The sequence below is a fragment of the Moschus berezovskii genome, chromosome 27 (assembly GCF_049115385.1).
Source record: "Moschus berezovskii isolate FMDL1 chromosome 27, NW_MosBer_1.0, whole genome shotgun sequence".
In the NCBI taxonomy this organism is placed as follows: domain Eukaryota; kingdom Metazoa; phylum Chordata; class Mammalia; order Artiodactyla; family Moschidae; genus Moschus; species Moschus berezovskii.
Genome location: NC_142486.1, coordinates 3483062 through 3509825, shown reverse-complemented (window position 1 = coordinate 3509825; position 26764 = coordinate 3483062). Strand labels below are relative to the sequence as shown.

The 26764-nt window shown below is 59.3% G+C and overlaps 1 protein-coding gene across 7 annotated transcripts in view; it reads left to right on the top strand.

Moving 5' to 3' along the window:
- The first annotated feature begins 216 nt into the window (after window positions 1-216).
- FBXL18 (F-box and leucine rich repeat protein 18) overlaps window positions 217-26764 on the top strand; it is a 62567-nt gene continuing 36019 nt past the window's right edge. The window contains exons 1-8 of one of the 7 annotated variants that reach the window (XM_055410378.2): window positions 217-357; window positions 6164-6379; window positions 9789-11326; window positions 14253-14471; window positions 19285-19323; window positions 19882-19998; window positions 22211-22416; window positions 24595-26433. In XM_055410378.2, coding sequence (XP_055266353.1) covers window positions 340-357; window positions 6164-6379; window positions 9789-11326; window positions 14253-14471; window positions 19285-19323; window positions 19882-19998; window positions 22211-22367 — 2304 coding nt within the window. In that variant the 5' untranslated portion in view covers window positions 217-339 and the 3' untranslated portion in view covers window positions 22368-22416; window positions 24595-26433. Of the gene's footprint in view, window positions 358-1006; window positions 1081-1765; window positions 1886-6163; window positions 6380-9788; window positions 11420-14252; window positions 14472-19284; window positions 19464-19881; window positions 19999-22210; window positions 26434-26764 lie in introns of those variants that run through there. The other 6 variants (XM_055410377.2, XM_055410379.2, XM_088833336.1 and 3 more) reach the window with 6 other exon arrangements.

The window sequence follows — 26764 nt, the reverse complement described above, 5'->3', positions numbered from 1 at the left end:
AAGCGGCGTGCAGGGCGCAGAAGAGCTGGAGATGAAGTCGGAGAGCAGGCGCGGGCCGGCCTGGCCCCGAGGCCTCGCGGGGTCGGCCTGGCCTCGCGGGCTCAACCCGCGCCCTAGCGGGGCCCTTCCTGGGTGCCGCATCCAACATGGCGGCCGCGCGGCCCCCGCCCGCGGGCGAGCGGAAGTGCGTGTCGGCTGGCGCCGGAAGTGGCCGAGGGGCCCGCCCCTGCCCGGGTCTCTGTGGAGCCGCGGACGCGCCGGCTTTGAGCATCCCTGGCCAGCCAGGCGGGAGGCCGCGGAGCTGTGGCTCCGGAGGCAGCGGCTCGGCCCGCCCTCGACATGGCCAGCTCTGGAGAGGTACGGCCGGCGCCTCTCTCCGCCCTCCTCCCTGTCCGGCGGCTTGGGCCCCGCTCGGCCCTCCCCACCCCGACTTCGGTTGCCCTGGGTCCTTTCCGTTTCGTTCCCTGTCCCGCTCCATCCTGCCCGTCACCACCTCGGTTGGCTCTGTGCTTCCCGTCCGGTCCCCCAACCGCGGCCCCGCGCGGTCCTTCACACTCCGACCCTGGCGTCGGCCTGGCTTGGTCCTTGCTGCCCCGACGCTGGCCTTGGCCTCGCCGGCTCCTTCCCATCCCGTCCCTGGCCTTGCCCGTTGCCCCATGCGTGTCCCCTCCCGACCCCTAGGACCTCACCCTGTATCTGAAGGTGTAAGCTCTCTCAACCTTCGGTTTTCCGTCCCTTTCCCAGTCCCTCATCCTGATGGACAGACCTCTCCCCGCGCCCTGCTTTCCCAGAGTTTCCAGCTCCTCTGCGCCTCCCCGGCCCTTTCCCCCTGCCCCGGGCCTTGGCTCAGCCCTTGGAGCTCTGAGATGTTCCTCCTCCCTGCCCGCTTCCCGTCCCATCCTCTGTCGCTGTATGTTCAGTTTCAGCCCAGCCCACTTTTCTCTGAGCCTGCTTGTTGTGTGATTTGGAGGGTAGTGGAGGAAAAGACATTTCACCTGGGGGCCTTATGACTTAACTCTGAATACGCCACAATCTGGGTCCGACAGAGAATCCCGCCGAGTTCCTGTAACGTGGTGCCAGGTATTTTCTCTGTAGACCAGGGAGTGGGGGATCTGGACTCTGACTAGGGCCTTCCCATTTGTTGCTTCCTACCTGCTTTTATGTATACTTGCGTGCACCTGTATTTATGGCTGTTGTCAGGACCCGCAACCACTGAGTGAACTTCCTGAGTCTTATGGGCTTGCTTGTGCTCTGGGGAACTGGAGTGAATGGGGCATGGGTACAAGGAAGGTGACTAGGGTGACTGACCGCTCTTCAAGTGAATTTGGGTCAGAAGTGGCCCCTAGATTGAGAGGGAGGCTGTGTGCCCCTCACACCCACACACATACACAAACACACATACACACTGGTGGTAGCACTGAAGGGCCAGAGAGTACCAGCTCCCCCAGGAAGAGTCATGAGGGTAGACTGGCTGTGTTAGCAGATTCTGGTTAGTTGCCTGTGCTTAGTGTGTGTGTGTGGGGGGCAGGTGGAGGGCATCTGCTGCTGTGGTCTTATGCGGTCCTGGTGCAAAGGCTCCTCTGTTCCTTGACGTACATGTTGGGGAGCTGGCCAGTGAAGCCTGTTGTCACATCATAAGCATCTCTTGGCTTGAGGAGAGAGAGGGGAGTCTTATTCTGTCCTGGATGTGGAGATAGGTCCCTTTCTCTGTGCTTTGCTTAGTCGCTCAGTCATGTCTGACTCTTTGCAACCCCATGGACTGTAGCCTGCCTGGCTCCTCTGTCCGTGGGGATTCTCCAGGCAACAATACCGGAGTGGGTTGCCACGCTGTCCTCCAGGAGATCTTCCCAACCCAGGGACTGAACTCAGGTCTCCCGCGTTGCAGGTGGGTTCTTTACCAGCTGAGCTACCAGGGAAGTCCCTTTCTCTGGGTGGATCTTATGACTGATTGATTGATTGAGATATAGTTTGCATACCGTAAAATTTATATACTTTTAAAATATGTCTTTATTTTTATTTTTTTGTTGCTCTGTACGGCATGTGAAATCTTAGTGTCCCGACCAGAGTTTGGACCTACATCCCCCACAATGCAAACATGGAGTCCTAACCACTGGACTGCCAGGAAAGTCCTTAAAACTTACACTTTTCAAGTGTATAATGCAATGATTAAAAAAAAATGTATTCACAGGGTTGTGCCACCATCCCCACTATCTGATTCCAGAATGGGGCAGTCTGATTTTGAGAGTCCTTGCTGGGTTTGAAATAGATATCCTCCTCCTGTGCTTCTGAGGAGCTGGGCTCTGCACTTTTAACATAGCTCTTCAAAAGATTGTGAAGCAGTGGTTCACTGACACCCAGTTCAGTGCCTCTTTCCGTTGGGCATTAAAAGGTGATCCCTGTTCATGAACTGTTCCTGGCCGGGTGAGGAGGCAGGTAACAAAGCAGTATAACGCACCTGATGAGGCCGGGGTGGGTGAAGGGTGACTGGGGCAGCGGTGGAGGAGCAGGGTGAGTTAAGTGTGCCTGGGGTGCTGGAAGGGCTTCCTGGGGAGGGAGCCTTTGAGCTATTTCCAGAATAGCAGTTTCCCTTCTGTGGTGGGGGCATCATCCAGTGGAGGGAGCAGCTGTGCCAAGGCTTGGAGGTCTGACTGCTGGGTATTGGGGGACATTCTGGAAATTGCCAACTAGAGAAGCAAAGACTTACAAAGAGGGGCAGTGGGGCTTGCCTGGTTGGTCCAGTGGCTGACTCTGTGCTCCCAAGGCAGGGGGCCCGGAATTAAGATCCCACATGCTGCAGCTAAGAGTTTAATACTAAATAAATAAATTTTTAAAAAGGCAATGTGAGAAGCATCCTTTCAGGTCGCTCCTTTGATTAAAAAAACAGCATTAGAGAGTTCCACACATTTGCAAAAGAATGTTGTAATGAACTTCCCTCTATGTACTCATCGGTCAGCTTTTAAAAAATTCTTCTTGGAGTGTAGTTGGTTTAAACTCTTGAGTTAGTTTCAGCAAGGTGAATCAGCTATATGTATATACATACCACTCTTTTTCAGGTTCTTGTCCCAGAGAGGTCATTACAGAGTGTTGAGTAGAGTTCCCTGTGCTTCATCGCCCAGTTTTAATAGTTAACACAGGACTGGTCTTGGTTCTTCTCAGACCTCGCACCCCCTCCTTGCCCCTTCGGTTATTTAGAGCACATCCCAGACACCTCCTCAGTTGATCTCTGAACCCTGCGATTTCTTTGGGTGCCTGACTATAAACAGACAGTGAACATCCTAGGAGAGGATTTTTTTTACGGGGCCAGTACTTAGGTTTCAGCTTAATTTGGCTTAACTTTTTAAAAAATTGTGAAATATTACTCTTTGAGCCCCCACGCTTGAAATGGTTTTCAGCGTGTCGTCCGGTGCTAGCCGGCTGGTTCCCAAGTGTGCCTGATAAGGATCACCTGGCCCTGAGCAGGGATTTCCGGACACCCCAGGAAGCCCCTGGCTGGACCCTACCGGAAAAGCCCCTGCGGCCCTTTTCCGGTGGTGGAGGGCGGGGCGGTCTCGGGCTCAGCCAATCAGGCCCTGTCTTGCGTGTCCTTGCCCTCTGACCTCGGGCTACTTACCTGACTTTTTTTTAAAGATGGAGGATGGGACGGCCTTAGTTTCCCGTGCTAACACCCTCCGGAGAGGCAGAGGGAAGCGGGAACGGGTGTATTTGGGTGTGCGTAGACGTGGGCCTTCTGCGGCCCACGTGTTTTTTTTTTAATGTTTATTTTAATTTTATTATAAATTTTAAGTTTATAATTTTTATTTTTAATTAATTTATTTTAATTGGAGGACAATTACTTTACATTATTGTATTGCCTTTGCCATACATTGACATGAATCTGCCCCGGGTGTACATAATGTTCCCCATCTTGAACCCCTCTCCCACCTCCCTCCCCATCCCATCCACGTTTTTACTTACTTACCTGACTTTTTTAGCCCACGTTTTTATTTGGCGAATGAAGAAGCGAGAGGCCTCCTGTCTTCCTCCTGGTGGGGCAGCCTGTGTGCTGTCGCCTTCGCAGAGCCTTTCCTGGGGGCCTGAGGGGTGCCTCGGCTCCAGGGAGAAGACTACTGGTGCAAACCCTGCAGGACTGGGCCTCCTCCCAGCATGGGCTTTCGGGAGACCAGGGGGAACCGATCTGCCCTGCTGCCTGGGCGGCCGCTCCTCACACAGGCCCACCGCCCCGAAAGCCCGTGCCTGCCTGGGGTGGAGCGTAGGACGCTGGCCTGGGGACAGCTCTGGGGGGCGCAGCACGTGGAGAACATGATCTCGCCCCATGTGCTGGAACTGGGCGGAGGAAACCGCAGCTGAACTCCTGCTTTGTTGTGTGTGTGTTTTTTAACATAATTTCTGGGTGGTAGCCTAACTGCGGAAATTATATGATGCTGGCGTTCCTGAGAGTGTTTTGCCCCGTGTTCTCTTTGCTCTGCACCGGCATTCTTACTTTGATAAATCTGCGAATCGCGGGGGGTAGGTCAGAAGGGGTTAGCCTCGGGTTGCTTGGTGGAATTGAGGCCCAGCCTTTCCCTCTTGTCCCCAGGAGCCTGGCATACCGAGCTCGCCTGATAATGATCACCGCTGGTTCTACCCGCTCTCGGGAGACGGAGTCCGTCGGTCTAGGGTGGAGTCAGGGAATCTGATTTTTAACAGATGTGCCTGGGCAATCCCAGATACTTGGACCTGGGAAATTTCTCAGGAAAGTAATGTATGGCTCGCAAGCCTAAACCCAGAATACAGCAACCCGGGGCAACTCGTGGATTTGGGCCTGATGGCCGCCTGCTGCCCTGGTAAAGGTGGGAGGAAGGAAAGGGAAGAGAAGGCAAACCTGGCTGCCGTCTCTCAGGAGAACGGGAAAGTGGGAGGGGCCGGTGCTGGTAGGTCGGCAGTGGACGTGCAGACGTTTCCTGCCCTGGCAAGGGCTTGGCTTGATGCAGAGGCCAGAGGGGCGTCGCAGTCAGAACTCCCAAGATTCCCCTGGTGCCTGCGTGGGGTGCGCAGAGGGGTCCTTCCTCCCGGACTTAACGGTTGCCATGGCAGCAGCACGGCTTTCCAAGCCTTGACGCTTCCATCCTTGGCAAGTATTACCAGCGAAGAAGCAGGCTGTAGAAGGTGGGGCTGGTAGACAGAATCAATCGACAAGCCGGTAGAAATAGTTCTGGGTATTCTACTGGGAATGTCACAGAGGCGCCCCCGTCAGGTCGGTTTAGAGGCAAAAGGGTCCCTTCCGGAAGTGTTGGAAAGATACAGGAATACCTCTCTCCCACCCCCCACCCCCCTCAATGGGCTCTTAGAGAATCCCAGTTCCTTGATTTAGGGATTTCCTGTCACACTGACAGAGGCCTAGTCCCTCTCCCTCTTGGTTGTACAAGGCACTGATCAGTAAAATGGGAAGCCCACATTTGGGCAGAAAATCTTCTGTTGATGTTTGCAAAAAGAAAATGAAACGGTAAGATGTGTGGCCATCTTACTGGAAATACCAACAGGGGTTTCTAACCAGAAGTGGAAAGAAGCTGCGCTGCCTCCATTGTGTTTTATGAATCTTTTAAGATTTTAAAATGGCTTTGGTCTGGTTGGTGCAGCTTCTTAATTATGAGGGCTTCATCATTTTGTTCTCTTGTTTTACTCGTCCTTAACAACAGTGCTGAGAGGTGCCCATCTGGCGCTGTTCTGAGGCGCTGATACACAGTAACTCCTTAACCCATCATGGTATCCTGCGGGGGTGAAGACCAGGTGTTGTTTCTGGATGGAATTCACCTGCCCAAGGGTTTTAAGACTGACACTTGGGGCTAAGGAGGAGAAATGGCAGCTTGCACAGACGACAGCCTTGGCTGATGGTCGTGAGTTGAGTCGGAAACCTGCCGGACTTGGCTGAGGAACTTCGGTAGGAAGAAAAATCTCTCTTAAGTTAAAAAAAAAAAAATTGAAATTTCACTTCGACTCTCTTATGTTCGAAGAGAGATCCTGGTGTGCGGATTGGAAAGGGGGCTTTTGGAGAATGTCAAGGGCTCTCACTCTGTAGTTGAGTTTTGGTAACAGCTCCTTCTCCCCACGGACCACGGTGAGGACTTCCCTTGGCTGAGGGCCGCCCTTGGGGATCCCATGGAAATTTGGTGCCCCTTATTTTCAGGACACGTGCGATGACAGCGACACACCCCCCGCAGTGGCCCCGGTGGCAGACAGCACCCACCTGCTGGGCTTCTCCGACGAGATCCTCCTGCACATCCTGAGCCACGTGCCCAGCACGGACCTGGTTCTGAATGTCCGGCGCACCTGCCGGAAGCTCGCAGCGCTGTGCTTGGACAAGAGCCTCACCCACACGGTGGTGCTGCATAAGGACTACGAGGTGAGGGGCTCGGGGGTGGCGCCCGGTGTGGGGGCGGAGGTGGGGGCAACCGAGGTGCCCGCCGAGGCCTGGGGTGCCTGCAGGGATGGCGGAAGCTGGGGCCAGGGGCTTTCCTGGTGATCCAGTGGGGGGACTCCACCCTCCAGTGCAGCGGGGTTTAGGGTCTGGTCCCCGGTGGGGGAGCTGAGAGCCCTCCCTACCTTGCAGCGAAAGAACCAGAACAGAAACAACCCGGGCAATATGGTAACACATGCAATAAAGGCTTTTCCAAGGTGAAAAGCCCAGGGCTTAGAAGTATGGGTACTAGCCACCTGGGCCAGGGTGTAGGTGAGGCGGGTGTTGTTCTGGGAGGGTCTCAGGTCCTGGCACCAGGCCAGGGGGGAGACCTATTTCCAGGCTGAGAGGTGACCAGGAGTGGACCTGCAGACCCATGAAAGGTGCTGGGCTCTCCTGTGAAGCTGAGCGCAGTCGGAGGCACCACCTCGGCCCACCAGCCGCAGCTGGGGATCCAGGGCGCCTGTGCCCTCACCAGCGCTTGATGCTCTTAGTCTTCTGGCGGTGGCCGTTCTGATGCACGGGAGCTGGCATCTCACTGTCGGTTTAACTTGGTTTCCCCGATGAAGGACACTGTCACTTCTACTTTCATCAGGTGCAAGGGCGATTTGTGTATCGTCTCAGAAGTCTGTGCAAGGCTCTTGCCCACTCGTTATTGTCTGTCTTTTTCTTAGTGAGTTTTGGGAATTCTCTGTATGTTCTGGTACAAGTCCTTGGTCAGACGTATTGTGAATGTTTCCTCATAGTCTATGACTTGCCGTTTCATTTTATTAGCAGTGTCTTTTGAGGAGTGTAAATTTTTCGTTTTTGTTGTTATTTGGTTGCTAAGTTGTGTCCCACCTCTTTGCAATCCCATGGATTGCAGCACACCAGGCTTCCCTGTCCTTCACTATCTCCTGGAGTTTGCTTAAACTCATGTCCATTGAATCAGTGAGGCCAGTCTTTTGAAGAGTGTAAGTTTTTTATTTTGCTGATGTCCAGTTGAATTTTTGAGTTCCTGCTATTTGTATTCTGTTGAAAGAATCTTTGTGAGACCTGAGGTCATGAAGGTTTCCTCCTGCTGTCTTCTTTCTTCTTTTTATCTAAGGTTATATGACTTTTAGGCGTACACTGTAATGGTTTGCTATTTGTATGCACTGGGGAATGGTCATGTCGAAGTAACAGTTCTTACCTTGCTGCTGCTAAGTCACTTCAGTCGTGTCCGACTCTGTGTAACCCCATAGACGGAAGCCCACCAGGCTCCCCCTTCCCTGGGATTCTCCAGGCAAGAACACTGGAGTGGGTTGCCATTTCCTTCTCTTATGGAAGTATAATTTTTTTTTTTTCTTGTGACGAGAACGTTTGAGATCTTCTCTTGCAACTTTCAAATATGCAGTATGTCTGCATCTTTGTGATAATAACGTGGGGTTATTAGCTATAGTCCCTGTGCTCTACTTCACATCCCCAGAACTTATTTTATAGCTGGAAGTTTGTGCCTTTTGATTATCTTCTCCCTCCAAATCACCAATCTGTTCCCTATATCTACGAGCTTGGTTTTAAATTTTCTCTCTTTTATGGAACTCTAGTTGACTTACACTATTAGTTTCAGGTGTCCAACATAGTGATATGATACTTTTATAGACTGCACACCATAGAAAGTCATTCTCTTATTATTGACTATATTCCTGCACTGTCAGAGGTTTTTTTTTATTCCGCATATAAGTGAGATCTTACACTATTTGTCTTTCTCTTACTTAATTCACTTAGTGTGATGCCCTTAAGGTCCATCCATGTTGTTGCAAACGGCAAGACTTTCTTCTTCTTCTCTTTTTCTGTGACTGAGGAATACCACCCTGTGTGTGTATTTCAGTCACATCTTCTTTTCCCCTTCATCCACTGATGGACGCTTAAGTTGTTTCCATGCCTTCGCTGTTGTCAATAACGCTGCTGTGAACACGGGTGTGCAGATAATCTTTTCGAGTCACTGTTCTTGCTCTCTTTGGGTAAATACCCAGAAGTGGACCTGCTAGATTGTTCGGTAGTTCTATTTTTAATTTTTTGAGAGGCCTCCATACTGTTTTCCATAGTGGTTGCATCAATTTACATTCCCACTAACAGTGTCCAAGGGTTCCCTTTTTACCGCATCCAGGTCAACGCTTGATATTTTGGTCTTGATGATCGCCATTCTGACAGGTGTGAGGAGGTTTTTTAAAATTTAATTTTTATTTATTTATTTTTGGCTGCGCAGTGCAGCACGCACGGTCTTAGTTCCCTGAGCAGGGATCGCTCCCTGCACTGGGGTCTCTGCTACTGGGCCACCAGGGAAGGCCTTGTCTGGAGCGTTTAGAATGTGTCTTTCACCTGTGCGGTTCCGGATGTGGACATCACTGTAGAGAAGTGATCACGTGCACGAGCCTTACATACACAGACGCTTGATGCTGTGTCGTCGGAAGGCCTTGGTGGCCGCTGGGCCCACAGCTGGATATGCTATGGCTCCCTGACCGTCCAGGCCAGGTTTTTGAGGAACATGTAAACGTGCCTGTGATGTAAAAGAAAGCAAGAGCCAAAGCCCACTTTCCGGACACGATTCTACTGTGTGATTTGAAAGAAGCCCGCATAACATGAAACTGCCCTTCCTAACCATTTTAAGCATACCATTCCGCTAGCCCTAAGCACATTCACAGGGTTACGCGACTGTCTTCACTCTTTGTGAAAGTCTTTTTAATCGTCTTAAACAGAAGTATTGGAACTATTAGGCAGTAAGTCCCATTCCCCTTTCCCCAGGCCTCTGGTAACCTCTGTTCAGCTCTGTCTTTCTGATCTTGCCTTTTCTGGGTCTCTCTCATCAGTGGGATCAGACAGTATGTGACCTTTATGACGGGCCTCTTGGAGCATTCCATCCTCAGCGCTGGCCCCGTGCTGTTGCAGCATCTGAGCTTCATCATCCGTCCCCGTGCTGAGCAGAATCGCACGGCGTGGACAGACAGCACCGCCTTATCTGTTCAACGGCCAGTGGACAGCTTGGGCTGTTGCCGTTGTTTCGATTGTTGTGAGCGGGGCCGCCGAGGCTGGGGTCTGCGGGGGTCGGCCCAAGCTGCTGCTTTCAGTCCTCGTGTGTGCACACCTGACCGTGGGCTTGTGGGTCACACGGTGACCCCTGGCTTTTCGGGGGGTCCACCAGACTTTTCCCCAGAGGCTGCCCCACTTTCCCCTCCCGCCTGGCCGGGCCTCTGACCCCCGGCCGGAGGTGAGTGTGCGGGGAGGGATGAGGCGGCTCCCTGACCGTCGCGGGGGAGAGTGCGGGCTGGGGGGCGAGGGTGGAGGCGATGCTAGTGCCTTCAGCCGCTCTCTGTCCCCCACTCCCCGCTGTCCGCAGGCCAGCGAGGACAAGGTGAAGCGGCTGGTGAAGGAGGTCGGCCGGGACGTGCAGCAGCTAAGCATGGCCGGCTGCTACTGGCTGTCGGGCGCTACGGTGGAGCACGTGGCACGCTGCCGCGGCCTGGTGCAGCTCAATCTGTCGGGCTGCCCCCTGACCTCCCTGCGCCTCTCCAAGGTGCTGTCAGCCCTGCTGCACCTGCGCTCCCTGGCCATCGACGTGAGCCCCGGCTTCGACGCCAGCCAGCTGAGCGGCGAGTGCAAGGCCACGCTGAGCCGCGTGCGGGAGCTCAAGCAGACACTGTACACGCCCTCGTACGGCGTGGTACCCTGCTGCACCCGCCTCGAGAAGCTGCTGCTCTACTTTGAGATCCTGGACCGCACGCGGGAGGGCGCCGTCCTCTCGGGCCAGCTCATGGTGGGCCAGAGCAACGTGCCGCACTACCAGCGGCTGCGCGTCTTCTACGCCCGCCTGGCCCCCGGCCACATCAACCAGGAGGTGGTGCGCCTCTACCTGGCCGTGCTCAGCGACCGCACGCCCGAGAACCTCCACGCCTTCCTCATCTCTGTGCCCGGCAGCTTCGCCGAGAGCGGGGCCACCCGGAACCTGCTAGAGTCCATGGCCCGCAACGTGGCGCTGGACGCCCTGCAGCTGCCCAAGTCCTGGCTCAACGGCTCGGCCCTCCTGCAGCACATGAAGTTCAGCAGCCCCTTCTACTTCAGCTTCAGCCGCTGCGCGCTGTCTGGCGGCCACCTCCTGCAGCGCGTCATCGACGGCGGCAGGGACCTCCGGAGCCTGGCTGGCCTGAACCTCAGTGGCTGCGCACACTGCCTGGCGCCCGACTGCCTGCTGCGCAAGGCGGAGGACGACATCGACCCCGCCATCCTGGAGGCGCTGGTGGTGGCCTGCCCCAACCTGCGGCACCTCAACCTCTCGGCCGCCCACCACCACAGCCCCGAGGGCCCCGGCCAGCACCTGTGCCAGCTGCTGGCCCGGCTGCCCCGCCTGCGCTCCCTGTCACTGCCCGTCTGCGCTGTGGCCGACTCTCCGCCGCGGGCTGACCGCGCGCCCATCCCACCCGCCATGCGTGCAGTGCCCCGCGGCTTCGGCAAGAAGGTCCGCATCGGCGTGCCGTCCGTCCCCTTCCCTGGGCCGGCAGGCCCCCAGCCGTCCTCGGTGTTCTGGTCGCTGCTGAAGAATGTGCCCTTTCTGGACCGCCTTGAGCTGATCGGCTCCAACTTCTCGTCTGCCATGCCACGCAATGAGCCCGCCATCCGCAACTCCCTGCCGCCCTGCAGCCGGGCACAGAGCGTCGGGGATGCGGAGGTGGCCGCCATCGGCCAGCTGGCCTTCCTGAGGCACCTGACGCTGGCCCAGCTGCCCAGCATCCTTACAGGCTCGGGGCTGGTGAGCATTGGCCTGCAGTGCCAACAGCTCCAGTCGCTCTCGCTGGCCCACCTGGGCTTGATGGGCAAGGTGGTCTACATGTCTGGCCTCTCAGACATGCTGAAGCACTGCAAGCGGCTGAAGGACCTCAGGTGAGGGGGCCCGGCCACCCCTCCGTGGCCCCTGCGGGCCCTTCTGCGGCCTCCAGGGCACAGAGGGGAGTGCGGAGTGCGGCCTTGAGTTCGGTGAGCGTTTGCATACTGGCCAGGTGCCTGCCAAGATGGAGGGCAGAGGCCTGAGAGTCTCGAGGGCTGGGGGCTTGACCAGGGACTGACGGTGTGTAGTGGGGGGCGTGGGGGCGTGGGCTGGAGTGACAGCGGTCGTGGCATCCAGCAGAGCACACAGGAGGCCGTGCTCCTGAGCCCAGTCTGGGACATCGCCCTTGTCGCTGGCTGTCTGAATGCCTGTGTCCCAGAGACTCGGGCGCTGGTCAGAGAGAGGCCCGAGAGGCAGGCAGGCAATGGAGGGGGCCTGAGCCCCTGCCTGTGCCCACAGAGCCACACGGAGCAAGCAGTGGAGGCCAGATCCTTACTGGGCAGCAGAGCGAGGGACGACGGGGGGGGGCCACACACACAGACACACGCATACCCCGCCCCAGGGCACAGCCAGTGATGGCAAATGCCTCTTCCTTCTCCTCTGCCCTGGCGCCCTGGCCACAGACACTGCTGGTCACTCGCACAAGGTGAGCTCGGCTAGCCCTCCGGTGCTGGCCACCCGCAGGTGGAGTGGATGGGCCCCCCACGCCCACCACACCTGCTGTGAACACCTGTGACGGGCGTCTCTGGGGATGGACCTGGAGGTGGCGGGCACATTGAGAAAAGAGAAAAGCATTGAGAAGTCTGTGTGTACGGCATGCTCTCCTTTCTGCCACTTGAGCAGTGAGATCCCCAGCGGGAAGGGAGGCCCCGCATCGCCACCTAGTGACCGAGGCACTGCAGCGTGTCCTTGGCCAGCTGGTGGCATGGCTGTCCCACAGGCGGCCGGGGCTGGTGTGGGGGGCGATTGCAGCCCAGCACTGCTGGGTCCGGGCTTGTCTCCCCACTCCAGTGTTCGCACTTGCAGCAGCCCTGCCCCGGGGGGGCTTCCTTCCTGCCGGACCTGGAAAGAACGAGAACGTGAGGCCTTTCAGAATCATGCCCAGAAGGACCCCTGTTCCCCACGGTGTTAGGAGCTTAGGAGAACTTCTGCTTTCACGTGATTGAAGCCCCCAGCTCCCTGCTGCGTTTCATTTCGGGCCTGGTGGCTCCCGTGTGGGACAGCCCTGAGCAGACATCCCATCACCTCAGACCTGATTTTAAAACCCCTTCCCCGTCCTGCGCCTTGTCCGCGTCCCTGGGCATCAATCAGGAGACTGAGTGGGGGCCCTCGGGCTATGGGTCGGGGGTGGGAAGACAGCCCCTTCCCCACGCCTGCCTTGCGGGGCGTCGCTGTGTTCAGAGTGCTCAGGCTCTCCTGACGCCTGAGGCTGTCTGCCCCCAGCACAGGCCCACTGCCTCTGCAGGGAGCGGGCTCAGGGGGTCTTGCTGCTTGTCCTGGAAGCCTCTCCTTCGGTGACGAGAGCCCACAGCTGCAGACCAGCTTCTCAGGGGCGGCCCAGGAAGTCACTCTCAGTTTTCCGGGCAAGACGGGCCTTTCAGGGCTCCCTGTGGGTCTCAGTGTTGATGGAGGTCTTGCCGGCATCCCAGGCCCACCGAGCACCAGCGCCTGTCCGCGGTGTCATCCCACGTCTGTGCCGGGGGTGGTTTGGGCAGTGCCTGGGCCTTGGCGGTGGGGCGGCTAGACCCAGGGGGCTCAGGACCGTGTCCCCCCAGGCATGGCGGTGTCCCCACAGTGTGGGCAGGGCCTGGCGGAGGGCTGTGGTGTGCCTTCCTCCCGGTCCTTGTGTTCACAGGGAGGATAAGGGCCCGCAACGGCCCGCACAATGGCCATCAGAGGCCTGGGTGGCTGGTTGAGAGGGAGCCTTGCCTCGTGCCCAGTCGGCGCCCTTTAAAGAGTCCTCCTGGTTAGTCATAGGGGTCAGACGTAGCTCCTGAGCTGCAGTTTCCCGCAGATGTGCCCGAATCGCCATCACCCCGTGAAGCCCTTCTCACCTGCCGCAGTGCCTGTGTGCCCCTGCCCGCTCTGGGCGGACGTCTCTGGCCGGCCTCTCCCTCTTGTGTCACCAGCCTTGAAGTGACTCGGGCCAGGTGATCAGGGACTCCCCCAGCAGTCAGAGCGAGCTGTCAAAGCTCAGGTGACAGCCAAGCATGTCTGAGAAGTACCACTGGGGCCTGGTGCTGATCTCCACGGCTGAGCCTTATTCACAGGTTTCCTTCTGGGAAGGTTTTGGGTGGACTGGATCCACACTGGCCTCTGTCCGTGAGGCCGTCTTGGTTTTCCCATGTGATTTACAGGAAATGATCTCAAGCTCTGCTTGTGCCCCAGCTCCCTGCCCTGGGCTTCTGTGCCAGTGTCCTGGGGCTTCCCTGACAAACGAGCACCAGCTGGGTGGCCCAGGACAACAGGGTCCTCCTCTCACAGACAGGAGGCCGGAAGTCCCAGGTCAAGGTGGGTGGGAGCCTGTACCAGGCCTGTCCTTCGGCCCCTGGTGGCTGCAGGCAGTGTGAGCATTCTTAGGGTCATGGACGTGTCCCTGCAGTGCGCTCCGGCTGTCACAGGGCCAGCTCCCTGTGCAGTCACATGGCTTCTAAGGGACTGGTCATTGGACCAGCTCCTGCCCCAGTGCTGCGTGCCCTCATCTTAAGTCATTTGTGTCTGCAAAGACCCTGCTTCCAAACAAGGGCCCTCTCCCGCAACGCCCCGTGCAGGTCCCGAGGGGTGGGGCTGCAGCGTGTCTTCCGGTGCCCCGGTGCAGCCGGCCCCCGTGCCCCTCCCCATCCTCCCGGCTCTCAGGGTCTCTGAGAAGGCAGTACAGCCCACGGAGCGAGCCTGCTGGGCCTGTGGGACCCTGGACAGGAGCCCCACTCCACGCACGCCCATCGCCCGCCGCCTCATGCCTTGTGTCCTGTCTCCCCGCAGGCTGGAGCAGCCCTACTTCAGCGCCAATGCCCAGTTCTTCCAGGCGCTGAGCCAGTGCTCTGCGCTGCAGCGCCTCTGCCTGGTGTCGCGCAGCGGGACCCTGCAGCCCGAGGCCGTGCTGGCCTTCATGGCGCGCTGCCTGCACGTGGTCGTGTGCCACCTGTTCACCGGCGAGTCCCTCAGCACCTGCCGCAGCCTGCAGCAGGCCCTCCTCCGCAGGTGAGTGGGCGGCCCCTCGCGGCAGCAGGACCCTCGTCGTCGTCGTCATCTGGCTTCTCGGGAGTTCCCTGGGGACAGCTGTCAGAATCGGGAATCCACGCGGTGCCACCAGTCACCCTGCAGCCTTAGGCTCTGGGCGTCATTTCCCCGTCATGTCCTTTTCCCACACGGGTTCGCTTCAGAGCCCCTGTCAGGCTTGGTGGGCCACCTTCTGGAGAGCTCTGGGCCAGCCTGGTGCCTGGGGAGGCTGCTTGCAGCCCTGCCTCACATGAGGACCTCTGTGCCCTTCTTTCCTGGGAGCCTCCACCTCGAGCAGCAGAGGCCTGGCTCTTGTCCCTGTGCTGTCTGCTGCCTCGTCCCCATTCCGCCCCCTCCCCGCAGTGTGCAGGTTCCTAGAGTGATGGTCAGGCTGTGTCTAGGAAGTGGCCTGGTTGCTTGCTCTCCCGCACAGCCATCCCAAGTCTAAGCTTCCCTGTGGGGGGGAGAGCCCCTGGCCCACAGCCTTGCCTATGCGAGACGCCACCAGACTCTCCCAGGGCTCCTGGGCAAGCCTGTCCTCCCACCATGTGAGTCCATGTGGTGTGTTTCCAGGGAGCATCGTTTCATGTGCCAGTTGCCCAGTCACATCTCCTCGTCTGTGGTCAATTCCCCTCGTTCCTGGCAGACCCTCCTGTGGGGTTCCTTCAGGGAGTGGCGGGTGCTTGGGACCAGTGGGCCCACACTGCAGCCGCCGTGCCAGCATCTGTCGTGGGCCCACCTCTCGGCTCTTGGTTTTCCCTGCCATCTGTGTTCACTGTGGATTCAGGTCACGGTTGTGGGTCCAAAAGCCTCCCCTACGGACCCTCCTACGCCCTAAGCTTTCTCTTAAATCTGCCACTTGTCCTGGCCCCTGGTCCGAGAACCCAGGCAGCAAAGCCTCTTGGTTGGTGTATAAAATGCAGCTCCATGGGCTTTGACAGCTGCGGGGAATCGCCAGGACAACTGCCAGACGTGAACCTGACCCCTGCGTGCGCACAAAGTTCAGAGACTCCTGTAAACGCTGCTCCCGTGGGTGTTACCTGAGCACATGGCAGTTACCTTTGGCCAAGTGAGTGTGTGCTGTTGGTCCAGCAGGAGATGGTGAACTTGGCTTCGCCTAGATCTGTAGGGAAGCAGTTAAGTGAAACGATGTCTGCAGGGTCCACTCCGATGGGACACTCCAGATCCTGTGACCTCTCACCTATGCGCTCTGAAAGCTCTCTCTAGCGCTCCGGAAGTTCTCCTGGTCCAGTCCTCTGTGAGGGCCAATAATGTCAAGTGCAGAGATCCTTCTGGGGTTTCTAAGCCTTCCAGTGCACACTGGAAAAGTCAGGGTTGGGGGTGGAACCTGTCTCAGAGAGGTTCACTGCAGTTCCCTCTGATGGCTGTGTGCCTGCCAGCCGGGCCTGGTGAAACCCTTGCAGATGCTGAAGAGTTTTTTTTTTCAATAAGTGTGCCAAGTTGCTTCAGTCGTGTCCAACTGTGTGTGACCCTATGGACTGTAGCCTGCCAGGCTCCTCTGTCCATGGGGTTCTCCAGGCAAGAATTCTGAAGAGGGTTCCATGCCCTCCTCCAGGGGATCTTTTCAACCCAGAGAAGATGGTATTTTTAAAAGATCTTTAAATGCACGTGAGCTGAGCTTCCTGACTTTAACTGTGTCACGGTGTGCTGTTAGTGGCGCTGAGCGCGTTCACCCAGGAACCTCGTTCTTCCCTGGTTTTGTGGACCGTCACAGTGTCTCTGCACTTTGCTCCGATTTAGAAGCAGCAGGTGTTTGGGGGGCTGCAGGTAAGGGTGGAGAGCTCACGAGACTCTGCCTCCTTGTGGTCTGTGTCCTCCTTGCTCATCCGGGCCTTTGCAGAAGGTGTGCAGTGTGTACACACCAGGCCGTGTCCTTCCCTAGTGGGTCCTGGAGTTTGACAACTGGTCCAGCAGGAACGTATATCGGCACCCAGGACTGGAGTGCGGGCCTGGAGCAGCCCTTCCTGGGGAGGGGGGCCTGCCCCGAGCCGGTCTCCAGGGGCGTGAAGCGCTTAGACCCCCTGGAGAGGAAGCGTGGTGACGTGGCAGTGCCCCTGGCGGCTGTCGAGTGTGGCCCTGGGGGTCCCAGCCCCGCTCTCCCAGATCTCCATGTCCCGCGGATGGGGGAACGTGACAGGGAGGAGGCCGGGCTGGTCACAGAATTACAGACGTGCCATCAGCCAGGAGGTCTCCAGAGTCACGGGCAAGGGCCGCCCCACCAAATGATCCTTGTGGGGTCGCCAGTCCCTGCAGTTTGCTGTCGCCTTTCTCAGGAGAAATCCCAGCAAAGAAATCCCAGAAATCTCCTCCCTGGTGTTCATGATCTTTCTAAAAACTGAGCCTGTGGATCAAGCTGTTTTCAAGTGGAAGCTCCCCTTGGCTTCCCCGGCCAGAGTGGCCAGAGATTCTAGGACGGAGTCGTCATGTGGTTTTGTGCTGATTTTGTTGCCGCTCCATCAGGGGTGTCTCTGCCGTTAAAGCTGCACATGGCCGCTTTTAGTGCCGTTTGGTACCTGTCACAGGGCATTGTGGCGGCTCTGGCCTGGCCTTCCCAGCTGACCCTGCACACGTGACGCCCCCTTCTCTCAGGCCTGGGCTTTTCCTGCGCCTGGGAGCCTGGAGAAAGGCCGGGTGTTGTGGAGGGGCACTCCCCATTGTGTCTCTGCCCTCGGTATCCGGGCCTGAGGTCGACGTTGGCTGGGTGGACTTCCTGGGCGCAGGCTGGGGCCGTGGTGGGGACCCGCCGAGCGGCTGAGGTGCCCGGAGCCCTGTGCATGCTGGAGTGTGGCCCCGCTGTGGGCTCCTCTTGCCGCATCCTACCTCTGTGGTTGCCGCCGTCCCAGAGTCCTGTGAGCTGTGCATCCAGAGCCCCAGCACAAGTGGGGAGACCAAGTCTCCAAGAGGCGGTGGAGGTGTAGCAGGACCGGCGCTGGAAGGCCTCTGCTGCGGGCGTGGGGTCCCAGCTGCGCTTCTGCGAGGCGCCCAGCAGGTGGTGCTGTGGCTCAGGGTGACGGCACCGGCTTCAGGCATCACAGCAAGATGCATTCCACCCGGGATTGCAACCAGGAGGGGCTGGGATTGTCGCCACCTTTTCTCACACGGTTCCCTGCCTCAAGCTCAGAGGATTACTGAAGCACCTGGCCGCTCACCTGTGTGCCTCTGAGGTCCAATGGTTACAATTCCAGGCTTTCACTGTCATGGCTGGGGTTCCATCCCTCGTGGGGCACCGAGATCCCACAAACCACGTGGTGCAGCCAAAACAACAAAATAAGGCAAAACAAAACAAAAAATCATGTACGGAAAATGACTTGCTGGCCCTGTTACAGGCAGAGGTATGAATGTCCTGGCCTCCTGCCTGCACAGCAGAGGGGCCGGGCCCAGACACAACCTTCACACCAGGCAGGCGTCCGAGGGCGCAGGACAGAGAAAGGACCCGGCCTCCCCCGTGAGAGAGGCAGAAAGAGCCCTGCTTCTGGAAGGTGCAGGGGCGGGCCGTAGTCTGCTCTGGTAAGGGTGTGGTGGCCTCCTGGAGGGGGTGGCTGCAGAGTCTTATGTGGCGCTCGTCACACGGGCCCACGCGGCCCCTGGTGCATGTTGGTGCAGCCCTTTCCACCCCTTCAGGCAAAGCCCACTCGCGTTAGTGGGGGGAGGAGACCAGCTGTCACCGGAGGCGGGTGGGCCAGCTCTGTGGGGGTGGAACTCACATCCTGACCCAGCCGAGCTCCAGGCTCTGGGCCTGAGGTGGGGTTCACACCGAGCCCTTCCTGGTGGTGGCGGTGCTATTTGCTTTAGCAGGAGATGGAACACAACCCAAGAGCCCATCGGTAGGACTTGTTAGTCCTTTAGGACTTGTTAGGACTTAGTCCGTCAGTCGTACTTGACTCATTTGCGACCCCATGGACTGTAGCCCGCCAGTCTCCTCCATCCATGGGATTTCCCAGGCAAGAGCACTGGAGTGGGCTGCCGTTTTCCTTCTCCAGGGGATCTTCCCGACCCAGGGATCGAACACACATCTCCTGCATTGCAGGTGGATTCTTTACCACTGAGCCACATGGGAAGCCCCCCATCTGTAGGAGGCTGGGAAGTAAATTATGATGCGTCCAGCCAACGTAATGAAACGCAGCCTATAAGAGGCTTGGGGTCGGCACAGGGAGTCATTCAAGGTGTGTCTCAGACAAAAGCAGGGGCTCACTGTGTCTCTCTCTGGCGCCTCTCAGAGGTGTTTCTTGAAGGCTCTGAGAAGTCTCAGGTGTTGGTCCTGGAGGTGTCTGTTGGAGGGAAAGGGAGGCGCCCCAGGGATGCCCCAAACCAGCTGCTCTGTGCTCTGCTTCGCCTTGGCCCGCCTCCTTCAGGCCTTTCTGGTGACAAAGCCTCACACCGAGTTATCGGCTCCAGGGGCCCAAGCCCATGGGTTTACAATCCTGTTCCTCTACGTGGGAGGGGGACCTGTGAGCCCTGACACGGAGGGTCTCCCTGCCCGCTCCTCTGCACGAGGGCGGATCCAGGCTGCCCCAAGTTCCCCTGGGGGTCCCTGCAGGCTTGGTGGGGAGCTCAGAGGGCACGCCCCGCACACCCACCCGGAGCGCATCTTGAGTTCTGAGAAGCTTTAGTAACTGTTTTATTCTTGGCCACCGCCCACCTCCCTGCTCTTGAAAATCCCTGTTACAGCGAGAGTGGCTTTTATAAAAGATCTTAATGACTCTGGTTTTTCTATAAGACCTTTATCTGGGTGGGGCGGAGGGGCTGAGGCTGTCAACTTTCATTTTTTTTCTAGTTTCTCAGGCCAAGAAACAAGCCAGCAGGTATTACTGAGGTGAGTGAGCCAGCGCTGCTGCCAGGCCAAGGCCCCCTGCCCCTCCCGGAGCCTTCCAGCTCCAGGGCACCTGCAGGGCCAAGCACAGAGACCGAGGTCCCTTGGGCCCCCTCGTGCACTTGCGGGCCTCGGCCTCAGAGCTGCCTGTGCAGGACGCCCCTCTGTCCTCCGGGCCGTGACATAGGTCGGCGGCGAGCTTGGGGCTCAGCCTCCTGGCCAGCCGCCCCCCCGCCCCTCCGTGTCAGCTACAGGCAGATGCGCCGCGGCCGCCCCTCCCTGTCCCCCCGGCTCCTTGCTGTGGCGTCCGAGTCCTTCGTGGGCCCGTCTTTTGACATGTCGACGTGTTCATGCCCTCTGACCCAATGGCCCTGTTTCTGGAATTTATCCTGAAGAAACAACTCAAGCGCATATATGATTATACTGTGTGAAACAAGGCTTACCAATACAGTCGTGGAAGGAGTCCCTAAACCATGTTCCCTGGGGAAGCGGCCCGCTGGCCGGGGCAGGACCACGGAGGAGCTGGTCCCCGGCCCGGGTGCTTTATTGCTTTGGGCACAGGTTGGACACAGCCCTGAGGACTGGAGGAAATTCACCAAACCCGACTCACGTTGTCTGCGTCCTGAGACGTCACCCAGGCCACGTCCAGGAGGAACACGCTCAGCACAGCAGGAGAGGGTGCGTTGGTGCCGCGGGAGGGGTTGGCAGAGCTGCTGGGGGCTGGGGGCCCTGCGCTCACCTTACACTTTGTCGTGTTTTCTCTCTGAACACAACAATGGTTTTAAGACAAGCAAAATCTTGTCTGCTTCCTGGAGGCTTGGAGAAGGCATTTGGGGCAGCTGAGTTTCTCAAGTACCCAGAGGCCCCTTGGAAATCCCCTGGTGTGTGTGTAGAAAGTTCTCTTTGGTGTGGCTCCTCCCTTCTGGCTGCTGCAAGTGGCAGAGGGTCAGTCTGGTCGAACTTGCTGAAGCGCTGCATCTTGTTGGTGCCCTTGGGCCCCCCAGGAGGGGCAGCATCCAGGGCGGCGTTTCCTCTAGCCGTCTAGAGCTTTTGTTGCCCCTCGTGGGGGCCAGGTGGCCGAGCTCGCAGGTGCCAGTTTCTCTAGAGTGAGTGTGGACCAAGCGCTGGCTCCAGACACCCTGCCTCTTTCTCCCCTAGATGGGATCCGGGCTAGCAGGGTGAGGAGGGGCGGGGGCTTCCCCACCTCTGCTGCCCAGGATGGTGTGGAGGTGGCTGAGGGCGGAGCCGGGCGTGGGGAGGTGGCGCCCAGGTGGGGGCGCCCAGGAGGACGCGCACACCATGCCTGGAGGTGAACCCATCAACCTGGCAGGCCTGGCTTTTGTCCTTGCAACCTCAGGCTGCAGCCTTGGGTCTTTCTTCTTGTGCTGTGATTCGCCCTGGTCAGGGGAGCGGCCCTTAGAGGTGGCCTCCCCTGCATCCATCTCGTTCTGAACATGGGGGACAGCAAGGAGTTTCATTTTCTTTCCTCGCATTGATTTACTCCAGTCTCAAACCACACTTGAATTGTACACATGAACATCACACCCCATGTTCAGGTGACCCCACAAAACGCATGGATCAATGGCCCTCCACATGAGCCCCACCAAGAAGAGCCTGTCTCCCCGCCCCTGGGGACCGAGCGGGACCCTCAGCCCCGCCGTTGGAAGGAGCGGCTGCTCTGCCTTCTGTTTCCCCTCGTCCACGTTCTGTCCAGGCTTCACTCTGCGTGGGGCCAGTGACGCTCCAGCTGGGAGGCCGTGTGGGCTCCTTGGGCTGGGAGGTGCCTTTCAGAGGTATGAGGGCGACCGGGCACCCCCCCAGGCCCGGCTCTGTCAAGGTCGGGGCTGACCTGGGTGCTGACCCCAGAGAAAGCCTTGGGAAGGACGTTGGTTTACTTGAGGCACGTCAGGGCTGCTCGCAAGGGGCAGCTGCATTCCGGGCTCCTTAAGAGCCTCAGGGGGGCAGGTGGGCAGGCAGGCATCTTGCACGCACGTCCCACACCCGAGAATATTTTGTTTCAAGTCAACTAGATTGCACAGCAGGCTTGCAGGTGAGGACTTGCACACAAGGTTCATGGTCACAGACGCTCCCACCGGGAGCAGAATGCAGTGCGCAGAACCAGGAGGCATTTCCTCAGCATCTTTATTGCCACAACATCAAGTTTCATGAATGCCTTTCTGGTGTTCAGTTTGCACATGTAAATCCAGTGCAGTGCTGCTGGGGAGGGGTTGGTTGGGGGGACTGAGGGAGGCTGGGACCGCGGTTTCCTCGTCCCTAGAGCAGGCGTGGGCTGGGGGGCCACCTGGCTTTACCTTTGGCAAATCGTGTGGCCACCTTCCTGCCTCTCGCCCTTCGCGATCATATGGGATGGAAGTTCCTCCCACGACCAGAGGCACCTTGGCTTCCAGGTGGTAAGGGGGCAGTCACCTCGCTGGCCAGGGGCTGTGGGGAGGTGACCTGCGGTGATGTCTTGTCGGCTCCAGCGCGGTGCCCGGCCCAGCAGATGCTCTGTGTAAACTGTCCCCCGCCCCACCGGGTGGAGCCTGATGCCCGAGGGTGCGCGAGGTGGAAGGCTGGTCTGACGTGCCCGCAGAGGTTTGGGGCTGGCGGCAGCCGCTGCGGCGTGCCCTCCCAGCAGTGACGGTGTCGCCTGACTTGGGGGTCGGTGTCCTGGGTATTCTGTGTGCACGCGGGGTTGGCCGCCTGTCCCCCACCCCTGCCCCCGCCGAGTCCTACCTGTGCGACCTCGGTGCTGCGGCTCCCTGCTGTCCCGGGGAGACAGGGCCTGCTTGGACAGCGGGGAGGCCCCGCGCACACTCCCGCGTCGGCCGCCGCCCCGTGGGGACACAGCCTGTCTGTGCCGCCTGCTAACGGCTTGCCTCTCGTTCAGTTTCCAGGCGGAGCGGCCCGCGCTGAACGTCGTCGTCTTCCCCCTGCTCCACGAGGGCCTGACTGACGTGATCCGGGACGTGCCCATGGTACACCTGGACGAGGTCACCTTGTTTAAAAGTAGAGTGGCCGAGGAGCCCCCCAACCTGTGGTGGTGACGGCAGTGGGTGCCCGGCTGCAGCCATGGCCCCAGGACGGCCTGGACAGGCACGTAGCCTCCCCCTCAGCCACGGCTGCTGCCCCTGCCTGCCCACCCGGGCCTGCACCCCTGGGGGTTCCAGGGGGAAGGAAGCCACCTCCCAGGCTGTCTCATGTGCCCGCCCGGCCCCTGAGCACTTCCTTGTGAGGACTCCACCTCAGCGTTCCTTGGCTGAGATGGGGACGAGGGAGGTGAGGGCAGCTGGCCAGTGACCTGGGGGCCTGGCCGGGGTGCCTCCCGGGGTGCGGACTCGCTGGAGCCAGGCCCCTAGAGCCCCACGTGGCCCCAGTGCTCCCCGCCCAGGAGTGTCCCTTGACTCCTTGTTGCTGGTCAGCGGCTTCCAGGCTCTGGGAAGGGGCAGAGGGGAGCTCCAGGTGTGTGGCTGCAGTTTGGGGCTCCCTTCTTCCTGTTAACCCGGTTTCATCTCCGGTTCCTTTCCAACCAGATGACATCAGGCAGGTTCAGGCCAGCGGCAGGAGGCTAGGCGTCCCCGGCTGCACGTGGTCATGGCCGCCGGCTCTGGAAGCTGCAGGCCCGTTTCTGGGGAAATGTAGGCAGACCTGCTTCGTTAGAAAAACTAGAAATACTAGAACCCAGAAAGGACATGTGAGGCCGGAAAGGTGATCCCATTACCCCGTTTCAGAGAACTGTATTTAGCACTTTAAAAATTGGCACTGCAGCTATTCCCAAAATGGGGGGCAGCCTCACACCCTGGGGTCACCGGGTGCCTCTGCCTTGTCACCGTGAGACTCTCCCCCAGAGCCATCACCCCCACGGCTGGTGGGCTTCCGAGGGCACTGGTTGGGTCCCTGCACCCAGAGTCTGGCTCCTGGAGATGTCCCGGGAAGGCTGGGTGGCGTCAGGGGGCCTTCCAGCTGGGGGCCCCTGGGTCTCCAGAGAGGCTGCCTCCCCAGGGCTGGCCTCCCTGCCCCTCTGGGCTGGCCTCCCTGCCCCTCTGGGCTGGGCGTACAGTCTGCCAGGCCCGCCTCAGCGCTGCTGCCCGCCATGGCTGCCGTCTGCTCCGCGGCCCCCGCCTCACTGGTCCTGCTCTATTGCACATGCTGGTTGCCCCTGTTGCGTGTCGCCCGTCCTGTCATTCACCTGTTGAAGGGACCTGGACCCTGAGCCCACATTCGCCTGCCCTTCCCAGGGTCTCCCCGGGGGCAGACAGTTCAGCAGCCCTCCCTCCACCAGGCCCCAGGCGTCAGGAGGCCTTGGGAGGGCAGAAGTGCGCCTAGGGTGAGGGTCCCGGCTGCACACAGGCCCCCAGTGTTCTGGTCAGTACCCCCTAAGCACCATCTGTCTGGTGGCCTCCTGCCCCGCAGCCCTGGCCCTGCCCTCGCCTCCCTGTGCTGGGCGGACGTGTGTTTGCGTGTGGAGCTGGGCTACCCCCCTGCCCCGTGGCTTTCCTGCTGTGGGTGCCCTTGTCTCCTCTGGAGCGTGGGGTGCCCCCCTCCCTCCCCAGATGCCGCTGGCAGCTTTCTGCCTCCTGCCTGGAGGGACAGGTGTGCCAGCTGTTCTAGGGGAGCGCCCTGCAGTGGGGCCCTCACCCACGGGCCTGGCCGGCTCCTCTGTTCCCCCGCAGGCTGCAGGCCGGGCCGCCCTGGGCCCTGGAGAGACGGCCACACGCTGTGGATGAGGGTTTGAGGGGTGGTGGGATCCTCCCCCGTGCATTTCTGGGCATTTCTGTCGGATGCACCTGGAGGACCATCAGGAAGGTGGTGTGGGGACTGACTGCCTCCCTCACAGCAGGGCTGGGGCCGGTTTCAGCCTGACCAGCCAGGGGACTCAACTGAGGATGGGGGCAGGAGGCCCTGGGCCCTGGTACACGTGTTTCTTCATCCAGAGCAGGTGGGCTCAGGCCAGAGAGTGACCTTCCCACTGGGACCCTCCCCGCAGGCGGCCATGGTTCTCATGAGCAAGTGCTTTCAACCAGCAGCTTTGTCTATGCCAGCCAGCAGGACTGGGAGGGGCCGTTCACGGGAGGCTGGGGCGCGAGCTGCCTTGGAAAGCAGCCCCCTAAGAGCGGGCTTGTGTTTTTACTGTCCCCCCAACCACCCTTTACTTAGAGCAAGTATTTCCCCTGCTTCTGCAGCCGGGACAGGACTCACCAGATGTCAATAATGTGCTTATTCTCGCTAAGTGCTATTTTGGCACCGTTGTTAATTGCCATTTATATTCTGCAGCATTTTATGCTGGGAGAAGAACCCACCCTGATGGTCCCCAATTGGCGGAACTGGGCTGTTAAGCGGCGGACCATATGCTGCCTGAGGAGAGGGGCCTGGTCAGCACTGGGGCCTGCGTGCGCGCGCACGCGCGTATGTGTGTGTACGCCTGCGTGTACATCTGTGTGCCTGCACGTGTGAGTGTAGCCTGCCGTGTAAGGGTTCTGTTTGTGGTGTGCACACGAGTGTGGAAGCACACATGTCCGCGTGGTGTGTGCGTGAGACAGACAGCCGGGGGCGGGCAACGAGGGAGGAGGAGACCCGGATGTTTCTCTGTTAATAAGAGACCCCCTGCTGGCCTCGCGAAGCCGCCCCTCTGCCGGTGCCCCGCCCTCAGCCCCGAGCCGGAGGCTCCGCCCCAGACCCAGAGGCCTTGCCCGCTCCTGGGGCTGGGCTCTGCTAAGTCAGTGCCTCCAGGCGGCCCGGCTACCGGCCCGAAGGTGCTCCCGATCCAGGAGGCCTCTCGGCTGCCTTTCCAGGACCCGGGAAGACAGGTCCGAGGGTCTCCTCCAGGTCTCCAAGGGCCTCTCTGCTCGGGCCTGGGGCCGGGGCGCTCTCCTCCAGAGGCTCTGCAAGGTTGGGTGCTCGAGGAGATACTCCCTTGACCCCTGCGCCCCGCAACCCTGAGGCGGGGTCCGGGGCCCCAGGGGCAGAAGCTTGGCAGAAGCCTGGCCTGGGGAAGCGGGGCCGGGGTGCCCGGGTCTATGCTGGCTGGAGGGCCTGAACCCAGCAGTCACAACCTCATTGCCCTGGTGGTCTCCTGGTGCATGGCCAGGATGGTGGTGGGTCCCAGTGCATACCCGGCCAACCCGCCCAGCCTGGCAGCGGGGGATCTGCCGGGATGGGTCCTCCCTCCCTCCTTCCTCTGAGCAGCACCGCTCAGCCTTCTGTTTCCTCTCGGCCTCCCTGTTCAGTTAAGATTTGAAAAGTGCTGAGACCTTGAAAAAAGACAGGAGATTGGTGGGTGAGGATACTGGAGTGTGGCCCCCGCTGAGGGAGACGTGGACGCCGACACCAGTGGTCCTCGAGGCCTTGGCCCTGGGCCCCTCCCCGCTGACAGGAGAGGGACGGAGAAGCCCCTCCCTGTGCGGAGGGGCTCAGGGCACAGGATTCTGATGAGCAGCATCTCCACTCCACCGGGATGTGAGGAGCGAACACCCACAGAAACTCACGCAAACCCTAGGTCCCACACAGGCTGGCCAGTGTCGTCTAAATTGCTTTCTGAAGTTTTTTCAAAAGACACTGAAGTATGAGGTTTTGCATGGATAGCGCAGGGTTGGGGCACCGGCTGTTCCAGACTCTGGGCCAGCACTTCCCAGAGGCTGCCCTGCTGTGCCCACGGGGTGAGCGAGGGGGTGTGAGCGGTGGGGGTGGGCAGAGGGGTGTGTGCAGGCGTGTGCTTCTGCCTGCGTGCCATGGCATGTGACACCCCATGGCTGTCAGTTGCCTCCAGCCTGTTACTGGCTGCCACTGACTACTGCCCGCCCACCCACCTGCCCATCTGACCACTGCCTGCCCCTCCAACCAGAGTCCCACTCGGCACAGGATCACTCGTGAGGGGGTGGGGCGGGGGGGTGCCAGGCTGTCTCGCGGCATGTATGTATGTGACCAGGTGCTAAGTGACCGAATTCGCGTCACCTGCCTTTCGATGACAGACCTCTTTGTCCTTTGGCGAAGCTGCTCCTGAATTTTGTGTTCCAACTTACATTTCGAATGGGTATTTTCATGTAAATTTGTGGCATGTCAAAAGTTTCAAATAAAGTGGACTTGATTTAGCAAAACCGGGCAGCTGTGTGGTCCTCCTAGCTGGGGCGCCCCCTGACCTTTCCCTTGCGACCTCCTCTGCAACCCCGGAGGGTGGGCTGAGGTGGGGGTGCTCTGGTCACCTGCTGCTGTTAAGGTGCTGTTCAAGTTCTGTTGAGGACAGAATCTCTGCCGGGCCACTTGGGGGCCCCTGGAGGGAGACGTGAGACCCCAAACGGGGCCCAGTCGCTGCCTGGGGCTGTCAGGGGTCAGCTGCTGACTTGGCCTTTGCAGGCTGGAGGATGGGGGTGGGCCAAGGCCACGAGGAGGGGCACAGCCAGGGCAGGGCTGGCGGGCAGGGATGCAGGACGCCGGGGGGACCCGAGCT